Genomic DNA, 17,597 nt, shown 5'->3' with positions numbered 1-17,597 from the left:
GTATAGACATGGATGGGAAACCTTTTAGAGAAGGATTTATGGTTATTTAAAGTCTGATAAGTTCTCCTTTGTAGAAGCTGAGAGGAGTTGACATCTGTCCAGAATGCCTCAGAAGTTAATATTTTCTTTAATCGAAGAATAATTGACATGTAGTATTGTATTAGTTTCGGGTGTACAACATAGTGACTTAATATTTACGTATATCACTTCAGTAAGTCTAGTTGCCGTCTGTCACCATACCAAATTACTTTAGTATTATTGATTGTATTCCCTATGCCAGACATTGTATCCTTTTGTCTTATTTTATACCTGGAAGATTGTACCTCTTAATCCTCTTTACCTATATTGTTTATCCTCCCATCCCTTCTCTCCTCTGACAATGACCAGTTTGTTCTCTATATCAATACATCTTTCCGTTTTGTTTGTTGGTTTTGTTTTTTAGATTCCACACATAAATGAAGTCATTCATTATTTGTTTTTCTGTCTGACTTATTTCAGCTAATATAATACCCTCTAGTTCATCCAGGAATTCATCAATGGCAAGATTCTTTCTTTTTTATAGTATACCATTTGCGCGTGTGTGTGTATCTATATTTACACCACATCCTCTTCCTCCATCTGTCAAAGACATTTAACTACTGATAATACAGTTATGTTGATTAAATAGACTTTAGATAAATATTTTAAAAACTTGGAAAAAAAAAGATGACATTTAGGTTGCTTCCATATCTTGGCTATCATAAATGCTGTAATGACCATAGAGTGATGTGTCTTTCCAATTTAGTGTTTTCATTTTTTTTCAGATAATACCTAGAAGTGGAATTGTTGGATCATATGGTAGTTCTTTTTTTTTTTTTCTTTCTAATTTTATTTAATTTTAATTTTTTTTTTTTTTTTTCTATTTTACCCACCCCCATACCTACCTCCCCTCTGGTAACTATCAGTTGGTTCTCTGTAGTTAAGAGTCAGTCTCTCTCTCTCTCTCTCTCTCTCTTTTGTTTTGTTTATTTGAATGAAACCATATGGTATTTGTCTTTCTCTGACTGACTTAACTTCATTTAGCATTATACTCTCTAGTTCCATCCATGTTGTTGCTAATGGCAAGATTTCATTCTTATTGATGGCCGTAATACTCCTGTGTGTGTTGTGTGTGTGTGTGAGTACACCACATCTTCTTTATCCATTCATCTGTTGGTGGACACTTGGGCTGCTGCCATAATTTGGCTATTGTAAATAATGCTGCAATAAACATAGGGGTGCATGTATCCCTTTGCATTGTTGTTTTGTATTCTGGGGGTAAAGCCCAGTGGTGCGGTTACTGGATCACAGGGTAGTTCTACTTTTAATTTTCTGAGGAAACTCCATGCTGTTTCCCACAGTGACTGTACCAGTTTGCATTCCAACCAACAGTGCAAGAGCATGCCTTTTGCTCCACATCCTTGCCAGCAATTTTTCTATCAGTTCTTTATATATTTTGGATACCAACCCTTTATTGGATATGTCATTTGTAAATATCTTCTCGCATTCAATAGGTTGCTTTTAGTTCTGTTGAGTGTTTCCTTGGCTCTGCAGAAGGTTTTCATTTTGATGTAGTCCCAGTGGTTTGTTTTTGCTTTTATTTCCTTTGCCTCGGGAGACATCTAGAAAAATGTTGCTATGGCCAATGTCAAAGAAATTGTGTGCTCTCTTGTAGGATTTCTGTGGTTTCAAGTCTCACATTTAAGTCTTTAATCCATTTTGAATTTATTTTTGTAGGTAGTATAAGAAAGTGGTCTAGTTTCATTCTTTTGCTTATAGCTGTCCAGTCTTCCCAACACCATTGGTTGAAGACACTTTTTCTCATTGTATGTATATTCTTTCCTCCTTCATTGAAGATTAATTGACCATTTAATTGTGGGTTGATTTCTGGGTTTTCTATTCCGTTCCATTGATCCTGTGGGTGTGTTTTTGTGCCAGCACCATACTGTTATAGTTACTGCAGTTTTATAATATAACTTGAAGTCTGGAGTTGTGATACCTTCAGTTTTGTTTTCCTATTTTGAATTTTTAAGTAACCTCCATACTTGTTTTCATTGTGGCTGTAAAAACAGTTTGCATCCCCCCCGTAGTGCACAAGTGTTCCCTTTTCTCCACATATTTGCCAACATGTGTTATTTCTTGTCATTTTGATTCTAGCGATTCTGACAGCTGTGAGGTGTTACTTCATTGTGGTTTTGATGTGCATTTCCCTGAAGATTGGTAGTACTAGGATCTTTTCATGTGCCTGTCGGCCATCTATAGGTCTTAACAAAAATAAGATTTATTTTTTTGAGAACTAGCAAGAGAGAGAGAGGAAGAGAAAGAGAGCGCACAAGCAGTGGCAAGGGGCAGAGCGAGAAGGAGAAGCAGACAAGAGCCCGATGCAGGACTCCATCCTAGGACCCTGAGATCATGACCTGAGCCGAAGGCAGTGGCTTAACCCACTGAGCCACCCAGGCGCCCCTGCCTTGGGTTTTTAAAAATACTTGTAGTAGGCGCCTGGGTGGCTTAGTGGGTTAAGCCGCTGCCTTCGGCTCAGGTCATGATCTCAGGGTCCTGGGATCGAGTCCCGCATCAGGCTCTCTGCTCAGCAGGGAGCCTGCTTCCCTCTCTCTCTCTCTCTCTCTCTCTCTCTGCCTGCCTGTCTACTTGTGATCTCTCTCTGTCAAATAAATAAATAAAATCTTTAAAAAAAAATAAAAAATAAAAATACTTGTAGTGATTAAGCTTTTAGGATGGTTTGGAGTCAGCAAACAAATTTGTGTTTAGGGGCCTATTTTGTGCAGGATTCTCAAACTTCTCTGGGACCTTGAAGAGTTTAAATAACCAGTCCAAGGTCACACAGGCAAGCAGTAAGGAGCAAAGCCAGGGTAGAATTGGTAGTTGTGGTGCAGGGGGATTAAACTTTCATTTTCTTTTATTGTGGCAAAATATACACAAATTTATCATTTTAACCATGTATAAGTGTTCAGTTTAGTAACATTAAATGCATACATTGCTGTGCAGCCATCAGCACTATCTCTCCACAGTACTTTTTGTATCTTCTCAAGTGAAACTTTACCATTAAATAATAACTCCCATTTCTCCTTCTCCAAAGCCCTTGGCAGCCAGTATTCTGCTTTCTGTGTCTATGCTTTGACTGCTCTTGGTATCTCCTGTAAGTGAAATCATACAGTGTTTGTTCTTTTGTGCCTGGCTTATTTTACTGAGCATCCTATCTTTAAGGTTCATCCATGTTGTAGCGTGTGTCAGAGTTTCCTTCCTTTCTCAGGCTAATACCCTTTTTTGTTTGTTTGTTTAAGATTCTGGTATTCTAGGGGCACCTGGGTGGCTCAGTGGGTTAAAGCCTCTGCCTTCGGCTCAGGTCATGATCTCAGGGTCCTGGGATCAAGCCCCGCATCGGGCTCTCTGCTCAGTGGACAGCCTGCTTCCTCCTCTCTCTCTCACTCTCTCTCTCTCTCTCTCTCTCTGCCTGCCTCTCTGCCTACATGTGATCTCTGTCTGTCAAATAAATAAATAAAATCTTTAAAAAAAAAAGATTCTGGTATTCTATTGCATGTGTGTACCACATTTTCTTTATCTGTTCATCTGTGAGTGGATGCTTGGGTTGCTTCCACCTTTTAGCTGCTGATAATTCTGCTGTGACTATTGCGGTACAAATACTTGTTCAAGTCTCAGCTTTCATGTCTTCTGTGTATATACCCAGAAGTGGAATTACTGGATCATATGGTAATTTTGTGTCTAATTTTTTGGGGAATTCCGTATCATTTTCCATCGTGGCTACATAATTTTACATTCTTACCAGCAATTCACAAGGGTTCTAATTTTTTCCAAATCCTTACTAACACTTGTTATTTTCTGTTTTTGTGTTTGTTTGTTTTTTAATAATAACCTTCCTAATAGGTGTGAAGTGGTATCTCACTGTTGGCTTTAAATTTTTTAAAAATGATAATACTGGAATTTGAACCTAAATAGTTTTGACTCCGAAGTCTCTGGTTTTACATTATTATCATGCTGCTTCTAGTTCACATGTCATTTGGATGCTTCTGCTTTTGGCCACAATAAAATAATGGGAGCTGAATTTGCTTTCCAACCTTAAACAACTTGAAAATGAGACATAATTTATAAAAGAATGATTTTCAGACTTTAAAAGAATAGGAGAAGCACTGATGAAAAGGTGATTGTTTAACAGAGAGGGCACTTTGGGCTGTGTTTAGTTGGAAGTGACATTAGGTAATCCAAATAAGAATGATATGTGGAAAGTTAGAGATCATATGGCATGAAGACTTAGAAGGGAATCATCCCTATTGAAGGTAAAAGGGCAGTTCTCCAGGGGTCCCATCTTTAATATTAAAAAAAAAAAAAAAAGCCAAGTCAAGGGAGTCTTTTCATGTTGTATTTTTCACTTTAGATTTTTGAAAGTTTTTGAAGGCTTATATATTCAAACGTCATACAGAATATTAATTTTTAAAATGTTTTATTTATTTTAAACAGTGTGAGCAGGGGGAGGGGCAGAGGGAGAGGGAGAAAGAATCTCAAACAGACTCCCCACTGAGCACAGAGCCCATCATAGGGCTTGATTTCATGACCCTGAGATCATGACCTTGAGCTGAAACTAAGAGTCAGACACTTAACTGACTGAGCCACCCAGATGCCCCCAGAAAGTTAATTTTTTTAAAAATGTAAAAAAAAAGATTTTATTCATTTATTTGACACAGAGAGACAGCGAGAGAGGGAATACAAGCAGGGTGAGTAGAGTGGGAGAAGCAGGCTCCCCACTGAGTAGGGAGGGGAGCCCAATGTGGGGCTCGATCCTAGGACCCTAGGATCATGACCTGAGCCGAAGGCAGGTGCTTAACAACTGAGCCAGCCAGGTACCCCCAGAATACTAATTTTTAAAATTGTAATTTCACTTTGGTTTTAGCACTATTTTTTGTTCTCCTTCTTAAAAGAAAGATAGGTTAGCTTCCCCCACCCCCAATATTCAACAACTGTTGTTTATATCATATCGAATAATACTGAGAAACTGTCAGAAGGGGAACAGAGTAAGGAAGCTCCAAAAATACATAAACATGGGTGCCTGGGTGGCTCAGTTGGTTAAGCGACTGCCTTTGGCTCAGGTCATGATGCTGGAATCTTGGGCATCGAGTCCCGCATTGAGCTACCTGCTCAGTGGGATGTCTGCTTCTCCCTCTGACCCTCTCCCCTTTCATGCTCTCTTTCTCACTCTCTCTCTCAAATAAATAAATAAAGTCTTTAAAAAAAAATACACAAACATACGAATTTAGCATAATTTCAAGATGGCATCTCAGGTGAGCAGCAGCTTGAGACCATGGGAAGAAATCGCAGGTGTTTATTATTGCATGAGGGAGCCCGCAAAAAAAAACATTGGCCATTGGTTGCCTGGAGTTAGCAGATCCAAGCAAACATTCTAGGATAGGGAGGGGTGCTGGCTCTCTGGACATGATCCCTCCAGATATGTAAGAGACCAGTTTTCAGCAGCACTAGAAAGTGCTTGTAAACTCATCCATGTTTGCTACTGAGAGAGCACAGAACTTTTTAGACTTATCCCATCAGAGAGAGGTCTCACCTTGTCAGTTTGCTGTAAGCCCACTTTCTTATTATTTTGTTAAAGATTTTATTTATTTGAGAAAGAGAGCACACATGTATGAGTTGGGGGAGGGGCAGAGGAAGAGGAAGAGGATCTCAAGCCAACTTTGGTGAGTGCAGAACCCAGGGTGGGACTGGATCCCACAACTCTGAGAACATGACCTGAGCTAAAACCAAGAGTTGCATACTTAAGTGACTAAGCCACCCAGTAGCCCAACTGTAGCCCCACCTAAAAAAAAACCTTCCCATTTTTCATTTTTACTTTATGTCAGCTGGGCTGGAGGTCCTGTGGTACAGCAGAGATACTGAGTCCTCAGCATGAAACATGTACACTGATCAAAGGTGAACAGATAGGTTAAGACTATGTTTAACGTCCCTAGGCTTAGTTGCTCAGTTTCTTTGGCATGCCTAGCCACTCTTTTTTTTTTTTTTTTAAGATTTTATTTATTTATTTGAGAGAGAGTGAGAGAGAGCATGAGGGAGGAGAAGGTCAGAGAGAGAAGCAGACTCCCCGTGGAGCCGGGAGTCCGATGCGGGACTCGATCCCAGGACTCCAGGATCATGACCCGAGCCGAAGGCAGTTGTCCAACCGAGCCACCCAGGCGTCTCTATGCCTAGCCACTCTTGTCCATGTGCTGCTGGTGTAGCTTAACAGAAGCACTGCGCCTATGGCATATTCAAGACCCTTTCCTTCCAATCCATTTCTGTTTTGACTGAGGTCAACTTGTAGCAGCTTGGAGAAATCCACTTTGGGCATACTCTATAAATAACTACTTGCTCTGGAATATGGTACGCTAGGAAAGTACAGAAGAGCAAGACCCTCTCCTGAACCCACTTTCTGCCACTTTAACTTCTAATTCCAGAGGGTGAGATTACTTCCCATCTGGCATAGAAGTCTATAGACACAGAGCATTAAATTCTTCCCAAAAATCTTCTCAAGTTTATTTTTGTCATTTTAAGATAGATTTCTAAGTCAAAATATTTTTAAAGTTGCATTTTGATGATATTTCACTTTAAATTGTAGGTTATTTCAAAGATTAGTCATTTCCCCAAATTGACAGTCTTTGTTATTTTTTAAAGATTTTATTTATTTATTTGACAGACAGAGATCACAAGTAGGCAGAGCAGCAGGCAGAGAGAGTGGGGCAAGCAGGCTCCCCGCTGAGCAGAGAGCCCGACGGCTGCTGCGATGCTGCGATGCTGCGATGCTGCGATGCGGGGCTCCATCCCAGGACCCTGAGATCATGACCTGAGCCGAGGGCAGAGGCTTAACCCAGTGAGCCACCCAGGCGCCCCAGTCTTTGTTATTTTGAAATTGCATAAAATAAGCAATTATTTGCCAATGTTAATAGCATTTTCTTTTAACAACTTAGCTGAATTTTCTGCATACAAAGAAGGTTCATGATGAATCTTGTTTCCCTGTTACATTTAACCTGCGTTTCTACATTTTCTTCGTTTATTGGCTAGGCCAACTTGCTCAGAATGTTTCCATCAAGAGTCTACTATCCTTCTGAACAAAAGGGCTTTGTTAAGTTTCCTCACTATGTGGATTTTCTTTCTCCAAACTATACATCTTGTAAAATTTCTCTCCATAAAAGGGATAAAGGAAGAATATTAATCCGTGAATAATGAAAGATAGCCAAAAGTGCTCTCTTATTGCATTGGACCCATGGTTTCATCTTGGTATTAAAAAGATGATCGGGGCACTTGGTGACTCAGTCATTCAGCATCTGCCTTCAGGTCATGATCCTAGGGTCCTGGCATCGATCCTCACATCGGGCTCCCTGCCCAGTGGGAAGCCTGCTTCTCCCTCTCCCACTCCCCCTGCTTGTATTCCCTCTCTCACTTTCTCTCTGTCAAATAAATAAATAATCTTAAAAAAAAAAAAGATGATCAGTTATTGGCTCATTTTTTTTTTAGTGAGGTATAATTGACATGTAACATTATATTAGCTTTAGGTGTACAATGTACAACAGATTATGAAGTGATCACCACAATAGGTCTAGCTAACATCTGTCATAAGTAATTTCAAAATTTTTTTCTTGTGATGAGAACTTTCAAGGTCTACTCTCAGCCATTTTCCAAATGTGCAGTACAGTGTTATTAACTGTAGACACCATGCTCTTCAGTTATTGGTTATTTCTCTGACTTCACCAATCTGTCCTCACCATATTTCTGTATATTTAAGTGAGTGCCTCCTGTATTGTAAATTTGTGGAAGTGCTTTTGGGATAAGAAATATGTGTTCACACCAAACTTTAGATTTCTAAACATAGTGTTTGTCTAAATTTTCTTTGACTACTTTGAAGAGACCAGTCATTTTCCTTTGTCTGTTTGAAATGAATTATACTCAAAGTTAGAACAGCGCAAAGAGATTTCTTTCCTTCCTTCCTTCCCATTTTTGTTTGTTCATTCTTTTTCTTAACAGCTTTATTGAAATATAATGCACAGTCCATAAAATTTGCCCACTTAAAGTGTACAACTCAGTGGTTTTTAGTATCTTGACAAGATGGCTTTCTTACTAACCCACCTTTTGTTTGTTTTTCTGTTTATTTGACGAATTTTTTGTAGTAGATTCATTTCTTAGTCCATTAGGGCTGCTATAACAAAATACTACAGACTGGGTGGCTAATAAACATTTCTCACAGTTTTGGAGGTTGGAAGTTCAAGAGCATGGTGCCAGCATTGTTAGGTAAGGGTCCTCTTCCTATCATAGACTTCTTGTGTGAGAACATAGCAGAAGAAGGGTCAAGGAAGAGCTCTTGGGTCTCTCTTATAAAAGCACTAATCTCATTCCTGAGGGTCTGCCCTCATGACCTATTCACCTCACCTCCCAAAGGCCCTGTCTCTTAATACTGTTAGCTTAGGGGTTAGGATTTCAACATAATGAATTTTGCAGGGCAGTCAGACCATAACAGATTTGTATGTGCATTTTGTGTTTTATGTTTATGTTTTAGAAACTGAAGATGATGTCGGTGACTATCTTGTGTTAATTCAAATAATCTCTTCAAATATTTTGGAAAATAAAAATAACCCTATTATTGGGCAAAATGTGATGAGCATTTCATGAAATAGAACGATGGGTGGTCATTAAGCACATGAAAAAGTGTATAACTCTTCTAGTAATTAATGAAATGAAAGTTTAAAAGCTCTGAAAAATGCTAATTTTGAAAATTAAAATATATGAACATAATTTTTAAAGTCAGAAGCATGCTTAAAGATGAACAAGAAAAACAATAGTTCTTTGCTTTTGCATCTCCCTCTTCAGGCAACCACTTTCAAATTTTGCTTTCTTGTTTTTTTTTTTTTTTCCCTTGAAGAAAAGGCTGATTACATTTTCTCTCAGTTTGATATGATATGGTTGGCTGTTGCTTAAGACAGTATCTTCTAGGAGCACCTGGGTGGCTCAGTGGGTTAAAGCCTCTGCCTTCGGCTCGGGTCATGATCCCAGGGTCCTGGGATCGAGCCCCACATCTGGCTCTCTGCTCAGCGGGGAGCCTGCTTTCTTCTCTCTGCCTGCCTCTCTGCCTACTTGTGATCTCTATCAAATAAATAAATAAAATCTTAAAAAAAACAAAAAAAACAAAATGAAATCTGTTTAAAAAAAAAAAAAAAGACAGTATCTTCTAGGACCTTGAACTCTTATGGTCTAGTGTTGTAGAACTCAGTAACATAGAATGCCAAATTGCTCCAAACTCAAACATTAATTTTTTTAAATCGAAACTTTTTAGACTTAAAAAAAAAAAAAACTATTGAATTACTTAAATTGGAATCTGAATAAAGTAATTAATCTGGAACCAAATCATAACATCAAATTCTTTTCCAAAGTATATCAGTATTTCGTCACTTAGTTTCAAGTTCCTTATGTTTCTCCATCTCCAGTTGCAGCTTTTACATTTTTAAACAGGATAAGTAATCTTTAGTTGTGACCTATTTAGTGATACATTCACCAAACCTTTCTACCTTGACATTATTCTCATTGTATATTTCACTGACTAAATCTTAAATCAGATTTATTTCTTACCCAGCATTTAGTTATCCTCAGAGTTCATGTTTTGGTTTGTTTCCAGTGAATTTTAAATAAAAACTCTCAGTACCATTTGTCTTTGGGCAATTTACCTTCCCTGTTAATGAATTCTGGAGAGAAATCTTCCTCTGAGAGGATATTCTATCTTTGTTTCCTTTTTGCATTATGTGGTATACCTCGTCCCATTAAGTGCCTCTCCTTCAGCTGAAGGTTTTATGTCATTTATTAAATTCATTCAGTTTTTCAACTCCTAGGAAATTCAACCTCATGTTTCCAAGTTCTTCTTCTTTTTTTTAAATTAACATATAATGTATTATTAGCCCCTGGAGTACAGGGGTACAGGTCTGTGAATCATTAGGCTTATACACTCCACAGCACTCACCACAGCACATACCCTCCCCAATGTCCATAACCCAACTATCCTCTCCCTAACCCTCACTCCTCCCTCAACCCCCTGCCCCCTGAAACCCTCAGTTTGTTTTGTGAGATTAAGAGTCTCCTATGGTTTGTCTCCCTCCCGATTCCATCTTATTTCATTTTTTCCTTCCCTACCCCCCAACCCGCACTTTGCCTCTCAAATTCCTCATATCAGGGTCCAAGTTCTTGAATAGCTTTTGAAATGTATTTATTTATTTGAGAGGGAGAGGGTAGTGGTGGAAGAAGAGGGAGAGAAGATCTCAACCACCCTGAGATCATGACCTGAGCCAAAATCAAAAGTCAGACGCTTAACAGACTGAGCCACCTAGGCACCCTATGAATTTTATTTTTTTAATAGCAAAAACTCCAAAGTACGGTGATTGATATTTAGTTTGCTTTAGTTTGGCGAGCGGGAATGTTTAAAAATTATGACTTTCTTTTTTGAATCATTACAGGTTTTTTGTTTTAAACAATGAAGCTGGGTTATTGGAGTACTTTGTAAATGAACAGTCTAGAAATCAAAAACCCAGAGGTACTTTGCAGCTTGCAGGAGCTGTAATATCACCTAGTGACGAGGACTCTCACACCTTCACTGTAAATGCTGCCAGTGGGGAACAGTATAAACTCAGAGGTACGATCAAGATAATGAGAATTAATAGTGTGATTTTCTTCTTTCCTTGAGAAGTTGATATACTTCCATGCTTTCATGTGAGTTTTGGAAATAGAAACTACTATCATCAGTGATGTACATGTGATATTCAAAATCTTAGAATTGCTTATGAATTTATGAAATCTGTTTTAATAAATAACTTTTCTCAAGTAGTACAGAGAACAACTGTTTACAATTGGCCCCTGTAAAATATTTGTGTAGATAAACCCTGATTACTGAAAAATCTAAAAACATAGCTTGCTTAAATGGTATTTTTTATGTCTGCCATGGATTTATATTTTAACCCCTTTCTTGATTTGGTTTGCATGCCCCCTTTGAAGTTTCTAGTAACTAATACACATAGCTGGGATTTATTAAAATGTTCACATTCATTTTAAAAGTATAACTTTTGCTTAGGTAAATTTAATTTGTTTTTTTATTTAATTAATGTATATAAAATATAATGGTAATCCTAACTGAGCATGCTATAAGAGATCTGAAAATGTTGAGTACACATTAAATGCTTAATAAAGGTTATTTCTTTAAGAGCATATTTTTTATGAGAAACTTAAGACTTGTCTTATCTTCCTGTCTAGCTGCATGTAATATATCCTTCTTCTGAAATATCCATATTCAGCTACTGTGTTACTTAACAGAGTTGGCGCTTGGCCTTTTTCCTCCCTCCCTCTAGTAGGGGACATTTGCTCTAGGGAGAGTAGGGCCAATCCCTGGTTTTTAGTTATCTGTTCTCATGCTGTACACAGTTAATTTCAAAAATAAATATAAAAGTGAATAACTTTTAGATTCTTTTTATTAGCCACAGATGCTAAAGAGCGACAACATTGGGTTAGCAGACTTCAGATATGTACACAGCATCACACTGAAGCTATTGGAAAGGTATGTGGATTCGTTTATGATATTAAAGCATAAAAAGGGAAAATAATTTTTTTAATATTATTAAATTGCAAGACTGTTCATATACCGTAAAGTGTCAGTTCCGTTGGTATTAATATATTCAGGAGATTGTGCAACAATCACAACTCTCAAGTTCCAGAACATTTTCATCACCCTCCAAAACGCCCGTATCTGTGAGCAGTCACTGGCATACTCGCCTTTCCAAGCCCCTGGCAAACACTAGTCCATTTTCTATTTCTATGAGTTTGTCCATTCTGGGTCTCATATAAAGAATCATAGAATGGTTTTTTGTGTCTGGCTTTTTACAGTTCATATAATTTTTTTCAGAGTTAGAAGCAAATTTTATTAGATACCCAGTTTTACTTGTTCTTTAGTCTTTTATTGACACAATACTTTGTTCACTCATGTCATTTTATGTATCATTTTATTCCTTTTTTTGGTTAGATGATATTCTCTTGTATGGATACACCACATGTTGTTTATCCATTCATCAGTTGGTGGACATTTGGGTTGTTTCCATTTTGTGGCTATTATGAATAACATTTGTGTCTAGGTTTTTGGGTGAACACATGATTTCACTGAGGTGGAGATTTAGGAGTGGAATTACTGAGTTGTCTGGTGGTTCTTTGTTTAACTTTTTTGGGAGCTGCCAAACTGTCTTCCAGAGTAATCGAACCATTTCACATTCCTACCAGCAGTGTATGAGGGTTTCAGTTTTTCCACATCCTCACCAGTACCTGCTGATGCCCTTTTTTTTTTTTTAATTGTAATAGACATCCTGGTATATGTGGTTTTTATTTCATTTCCCTAATGACTAATAATGTTGAGGATCTTTCCATATGCTTAGTGATCATTTGCATATCTTCTTTGGAATGTTTTTTATTTTTGAAGGTAGAGAGGATGGTCTCAATACTTGAAATCTGAGGTTAGAGATACCTATAAACTAATACCTGGGCAGCATAGTTGAAGGATTCTGTACCTTGGTGTACCTAGGTGATAGCTTGACTTTTAAAAAAAGGGTTTTTTTTTCCCCTTGTGTTTTTTTTCCCATAAGTAAATTTTAAAAAGTTGTTTGTGATTTAGGCCTGCTGCCCAGTCTTCAGGAAGTTCATCACAAAAGCTTTACTCCTACTGCAAGATTGTAGTCATTGGCAGTAATCAGAAAGTACTAGTTTGTTCCAAAGATACTTGCATGTTAGATTAGAAAATGTATTTTATTGAATATTTTTTTGCTTAAGTCATGGTATTTAAAAATCTGAAATTAGACTTTTCTAGTATTTGTAAAATGTGAAAAAATATTCTCAACAGCACAAACCTATAATCAGTTTTCTAAATAAATTACTACTTTACTGTTGGATGTGTCAAATGTTTAAACTTTGAGTTGTTTTAAATTTTAGCCTTTTTCAGAAATGTTCTTGTAGTCAATTCGGAGGTTAATTTATTTTTTTAAACTGTTCATGTGTAGGCCTAAAGTATATATATAATAGGTAAGGGTTAGCCAGAATTTCAGAAAACGAATGATTTTCCTTGTTTGTCTGACAGAATAATCCTCCTCTGAAATCACGAAGCTTTTCACTTGCATCTAGTGGTAATTCTCCTATATCCCAGAGGAGACCAAGTCAAAATGCCATTTCTTTTTTTAATGTTGGACATTCCAAACTACAATCAGTGAACAAAAGAGCTAACTTACCTCCAGACCATCTTGTGGAAGTCAGAGAAGTAAGTATGAATTGAAGTCAAATTAAAATGCCAAAATGATCTAACTTGCTTGGTTTCATCACAAAAAAATTAGAAATCCTGTTTGTGTCTTCTGGGGCCCTGCAATGTTTTCTGTTTACTATGTTGAGACAATTTCAAGTCATAGAGATTCCCTGGTTATATGTTATGTCCTAAATTTCTTTTCTGTGGTGTCCTAAGTTTCCTTGGTACACTCTCATTTTTCAGTCTGTATCTTGCATTTCTCAAGTAAAAGTACAGATTCTTTTGATGTAACATTTATGAGCAAAAGGGTTTTTTAAGCCTGTTGGGAAGACTATGTGGCCAAACAAGTAATTTAAAAAAAAAAAAAACAACTTATATAGACAATTTCAAACATAGACAAAAATAGAATAGTTAAATCCTCGATGTTTCCTTATCTCAACATTTCCCTGTTTCTTTTCAAACTGAGTACTAAATAATGTTACTTAATAAAGGTTGTAGTTGTTAGGTTCTAAATATTCCTGAGTTAAATTTGGTAGAGCTAATAGATACCTATGTAGTGAGTAGCCCCACACAGGTATGTGATTGGAAAGTAGAGGAATATTTTAATTGCCTTTTAAGATAATTGTGGTTATTTTTCTTTGGTGCTGCATGAAAACTTAACAGTAATAGTTTTGTAAATGTTAGATGTACTGTGGAATCTGATATATATCCATGAACTTTTCATATGAAAATATGAAATATTTGAATATGAAAATCTATTGTCTGTCTTGCACTTGAAACTTATCTTTAACCTATGCATGATTTTGTAACACCATGCATTAGTCATTGGAAAATATCATCTTCCAGAGTTAGGCCTGTCTTGCAGATGTTGATCTGTTTTATCAGGCAACCTTGAAAATTCCCATTCATTAACGACCTCACCAATCTCATTAGAAAAGGCTTTCAGTATTGGGAAGCAATCAAGCTTATGGTAACAGATAAAGGTTTTCCAAAGTTCTTTTCATTTTAAAGCTCAGATTTTATAATTGGCAGTAAATACCGTCAGCTTTTTTTGAAGTGACAGGCTTGTTTTTTTTTTATTTTTGGAATGTCTACCACATACCTCCAAGTCTGATAATCTATAGTTGATGACAGTCATTCTGTAAAGGAAAAACACTCCTATGTTTCTCCTCTGCTCTGCTATAACACTCTATAGTTCTGTAATCTGGTCACCAACTGTTGGGGTTTTCCCACCGCCAAGCAATTTTCTATTTCTCTGTGGACACCAGCTGTGTGTCCTGCAGTTTAATTCAGTTTCAACACTGTCTGCCTGAGGTCGCATCAGATCCCACAAGACTGTCCCCATTTTACACACAAGTTGCAAGTTGGTGTTGTCACCTGTGCCTCTGACCAACCTGCTATAAAGAGCTCAGGAACAGACAGGTGTAAGAGTTGCATAAGGCCAGATGGGATGGCGGGGGAAAGCATGGAGCTTCCATGCCCTTTCTGGTTATACCACCCTCCTGGTACTCCCAAGTGTTCACCAACCAGAGGCTCTGAACCTCTTCTTTTGGGGTTTTTATGGAGGCTTCATTAGGTACACATGATTGACTGAATCATTGCCTTTTGGTGATTAATTTATCTCCAGCCCCGTCTCCTCTCTAGAGGTTGGCAGGTGCAGTTAAACACATATCTGTTGGTTACATATCTAAAGGTGTAATTGTTCAATCATAGATTATAAATTATTTAACTTTGTATATTTAACTCTAGTAAATATTGCCCAGCTGTTGGCAAGAGTGGTTGTACTATTCATAAATTTGGATTATTGGAAGGTAGTCCTAACATTTGTATCCAAAATACTTTACACACACAAAGCACACACATATATGCATGAGTACATGTGTACATATAGATATCTTTATATCCACACTTTTAATTTAGAAACTTTTTTTTTTTTTTTTTTTTTCTGATAAAGGTGAATGTTTGATCCATCGCCATGACATATGTTTTCAGGGACTATTTCAAGTACCACACACTTGATTTGTTTGGTAGGATATTTGCGTCTCTCTCTCACTAGCCCACTGATGAACTGTGTTAAAATTCATCTGGTACAGTGCCTCTGAAAGCTGAAAGAGTCTCTCCATTATAGAGGTTCTGTGTGAATTATAATAGTGTCTAAAAGATAGGTAATCTGAGAACTGTCTGCTCACAATTGAATAATTAAGCATAATAAATTCAGTTTTTATTTTAAAATACTGGATTGCTTATCAAGCATTGTTATTCTGTTGCTCCCTTAGGAAGAGTGGACAGAGCTCTTGATCAAAGCAGAGTGTATTAAACTCTTTTTAACCTGAAAGTTTATATCCAGTACTTGCTTCATGATCAGGCTAATGGGACCAGAAAGTTAGATTAGAGAAAAGAAAGCAGGAAAACCATTGTGTTCTCAATGTAGGTTCAAACTGAGCCAGACCAGAGGTGCTGAGAAGAAAGAGGTTAAGAACCCAGATTGGGAACTAATTTTACTTTGTAATGAAATATTTAATGCTGCTATTGAAGATGATCCAGAATGGTTTGTTGTTTTTTTTTTTTTAAAGATTTTATTTATTTATTTGGCAGAGATCACAAGGAGGCAGAGAGACAGGCAGAGAGAGAGAGGGAGGGAGGCTCCCTGCAGAGCAGAGAGCCCCATGCGGGGCTCGATCCCAGGACCCTGAGACCATGACCCAAGCCGAAGGCAGAGGCTTAAACCACTGAGCCACCCAGGCACCCCAGAATGTTTTTAATGACTTGTACAAATGTATACTGTTAATAAAAGGTTTGTCAAGGCTTTTGAGCTTTGTTGCTTCTGAAGAAAAAATACAGCTGCCAAAGATTACCATCTTTTGCATAATTGATAAGCACTATTAAATGTGCTCATTGAGAATAGCCAAATGTAAAATAGATTTCTAAGCCTAATATATCCTAAAAATGGCTCAGAAGCTGAACATGGTAATTAAAATGGAAACTGTATGTATACATGATACACAGACATCATGAGTAGGACACATGGAACTGTTGTTTTCCTTAGATGATGTCTCATGCTGAAGGACAACAAAGAGACTTAATTAGGCGAATTGAATGCCTTCCTGCTTCTGGCCATCTTAGTTCCTTGGACCAGGATCTCTTAATGCTCAAAGCTACTTCCATGGCAACTATGAACTGCTTAAACGACTGCTTTCATATTCTCCAGTTGCAGCATGCATCACATCAGAAGAGCTCACTGTCTTCAGGTAAGTTATAAATAAAAAGTAAGACTTAACATTAAGGGCCAAAACATGAAAAGATTGTGTTTGTTGTAATTCTAACTCCTAAAAAATCTTAATAAAAAGAAAAAAAAACAATGAGCCTCTTGATTTTTAATTATCACGTTAATGTTAAAGTCTTATTGTGCCTTTTTTCAAATCTAAACTGATTTTTGGCCTAATGTTTAATATAATCGAATTTGGAGACCTCATTTCTACATGTTGAAAACTGAACTCAAAATCTACATCTAGTACATTTCTGCTAAAATCGGTTGCATCGTTATTCATCCAGTGGACCTTAATAAAAATATTGGGACCATTTCTTAACTTTTGGTTTAGTCATCTGTTCTTTATATCCATATTGAGCCAGAGATATGCAAGTCTGTCAGTCACTTTTCAGTTTGAAAAATAAGGTATACAGTTAATACTTGAGAGCACTTAAATTCGTTGAAAATAATCTACTGGGGAAAATAAGTTACTGCATGTGAGGACAAAATACGAGTTTTTCTTTCTTTCTTTTTTTTTTTTTTTAAAGATTTTATTTATTCATTTGACAGACAGAGATCACAAGTAGGCAGAAAGGCAGGCAGAGAGAGAGGAGGAAGCAGGCTCCCTGCTGAGCAGAGAGTGGATGCGGGGCTCAGTCCCAGGACCGTGGGATCATGACCTGAGCTGAAAGCAGAGGCTTTAACTCACTGAGCCACCCAGGTGCCCCGAGTTTTTCTTTTTAATGAGATGAATAAACTCTTGTTTTTCTTTATTGAGATACAGTTGACACAATATTGTGTAAGTTGAAGGTGTACAGCCTGTTGATTTCATACATATACATGTTGCAACATGATTACCAAAGCTAACACCTCAGTCTTACCACATAATTATCACTTTTTTGTGGCAAGAGTATTAGGATCTAGTCTCTTAGCAACTTCAGAGTATATATTACAGTATTGTTGACTATATCACAGTGGTGTGCATTAGATTTCCAGAATTTGTTCATCTTCTAC

At 37.2% G+C, this 17,597-nt stretch overlaps 1 protein-coding gene across 1 annotated transcript in view; it reads left to right on the top strand.

Moving 5' to 3' along the window:
• Positions 1-17,597, top strand: part of LOC111155012 (oxysterol binding protein like 11) — a 95,304-nt gene that overhangs the window by 35,004 nt on the left and 42,703 nt on the right. The window contains exons 3-6 of the mRNA XM_022515005.1: positions 10,527-10,702; positions 11,538-11,617; positions 13,178-13,354; positions 16,383-16,584. Coding sequence (XP_022370713.1) covers positions 10,527-10,702; positions 11,538-11,617; positions 13,178-13,354; positions 16,383-16,584 — 635 coding nt within the window. The remainder of the gene's footprint in view (positions 1-10,526; positions 10,703-11,537; positions 11,618-13,177; positions 13,355-16,382; positions 16,585-17,597) is intronic.

The sequence above is a fragment of the Enhydra lutris genome, unplaced genomic scaffold (assembly GCF_002288905.1).
Source record: "Enhydra lutris kenyoni isolate GAN:26980312 unplaced genomic scaffold, ASM228890v2 scaffoldscaffold39, whole genome shotgun sequence".
In the NCBI taxonomy this organism is placed as follows: Eukaryota; Metazoa; Chordata; class Mammalia; order Carnivora; family Mustelidae; genus Enhydra; species Enhydra lutris.
Note: the sequence above shows the minus strand (reverse complement) of the source record. Positions and strands in the feature narration are given on the sequence as shown.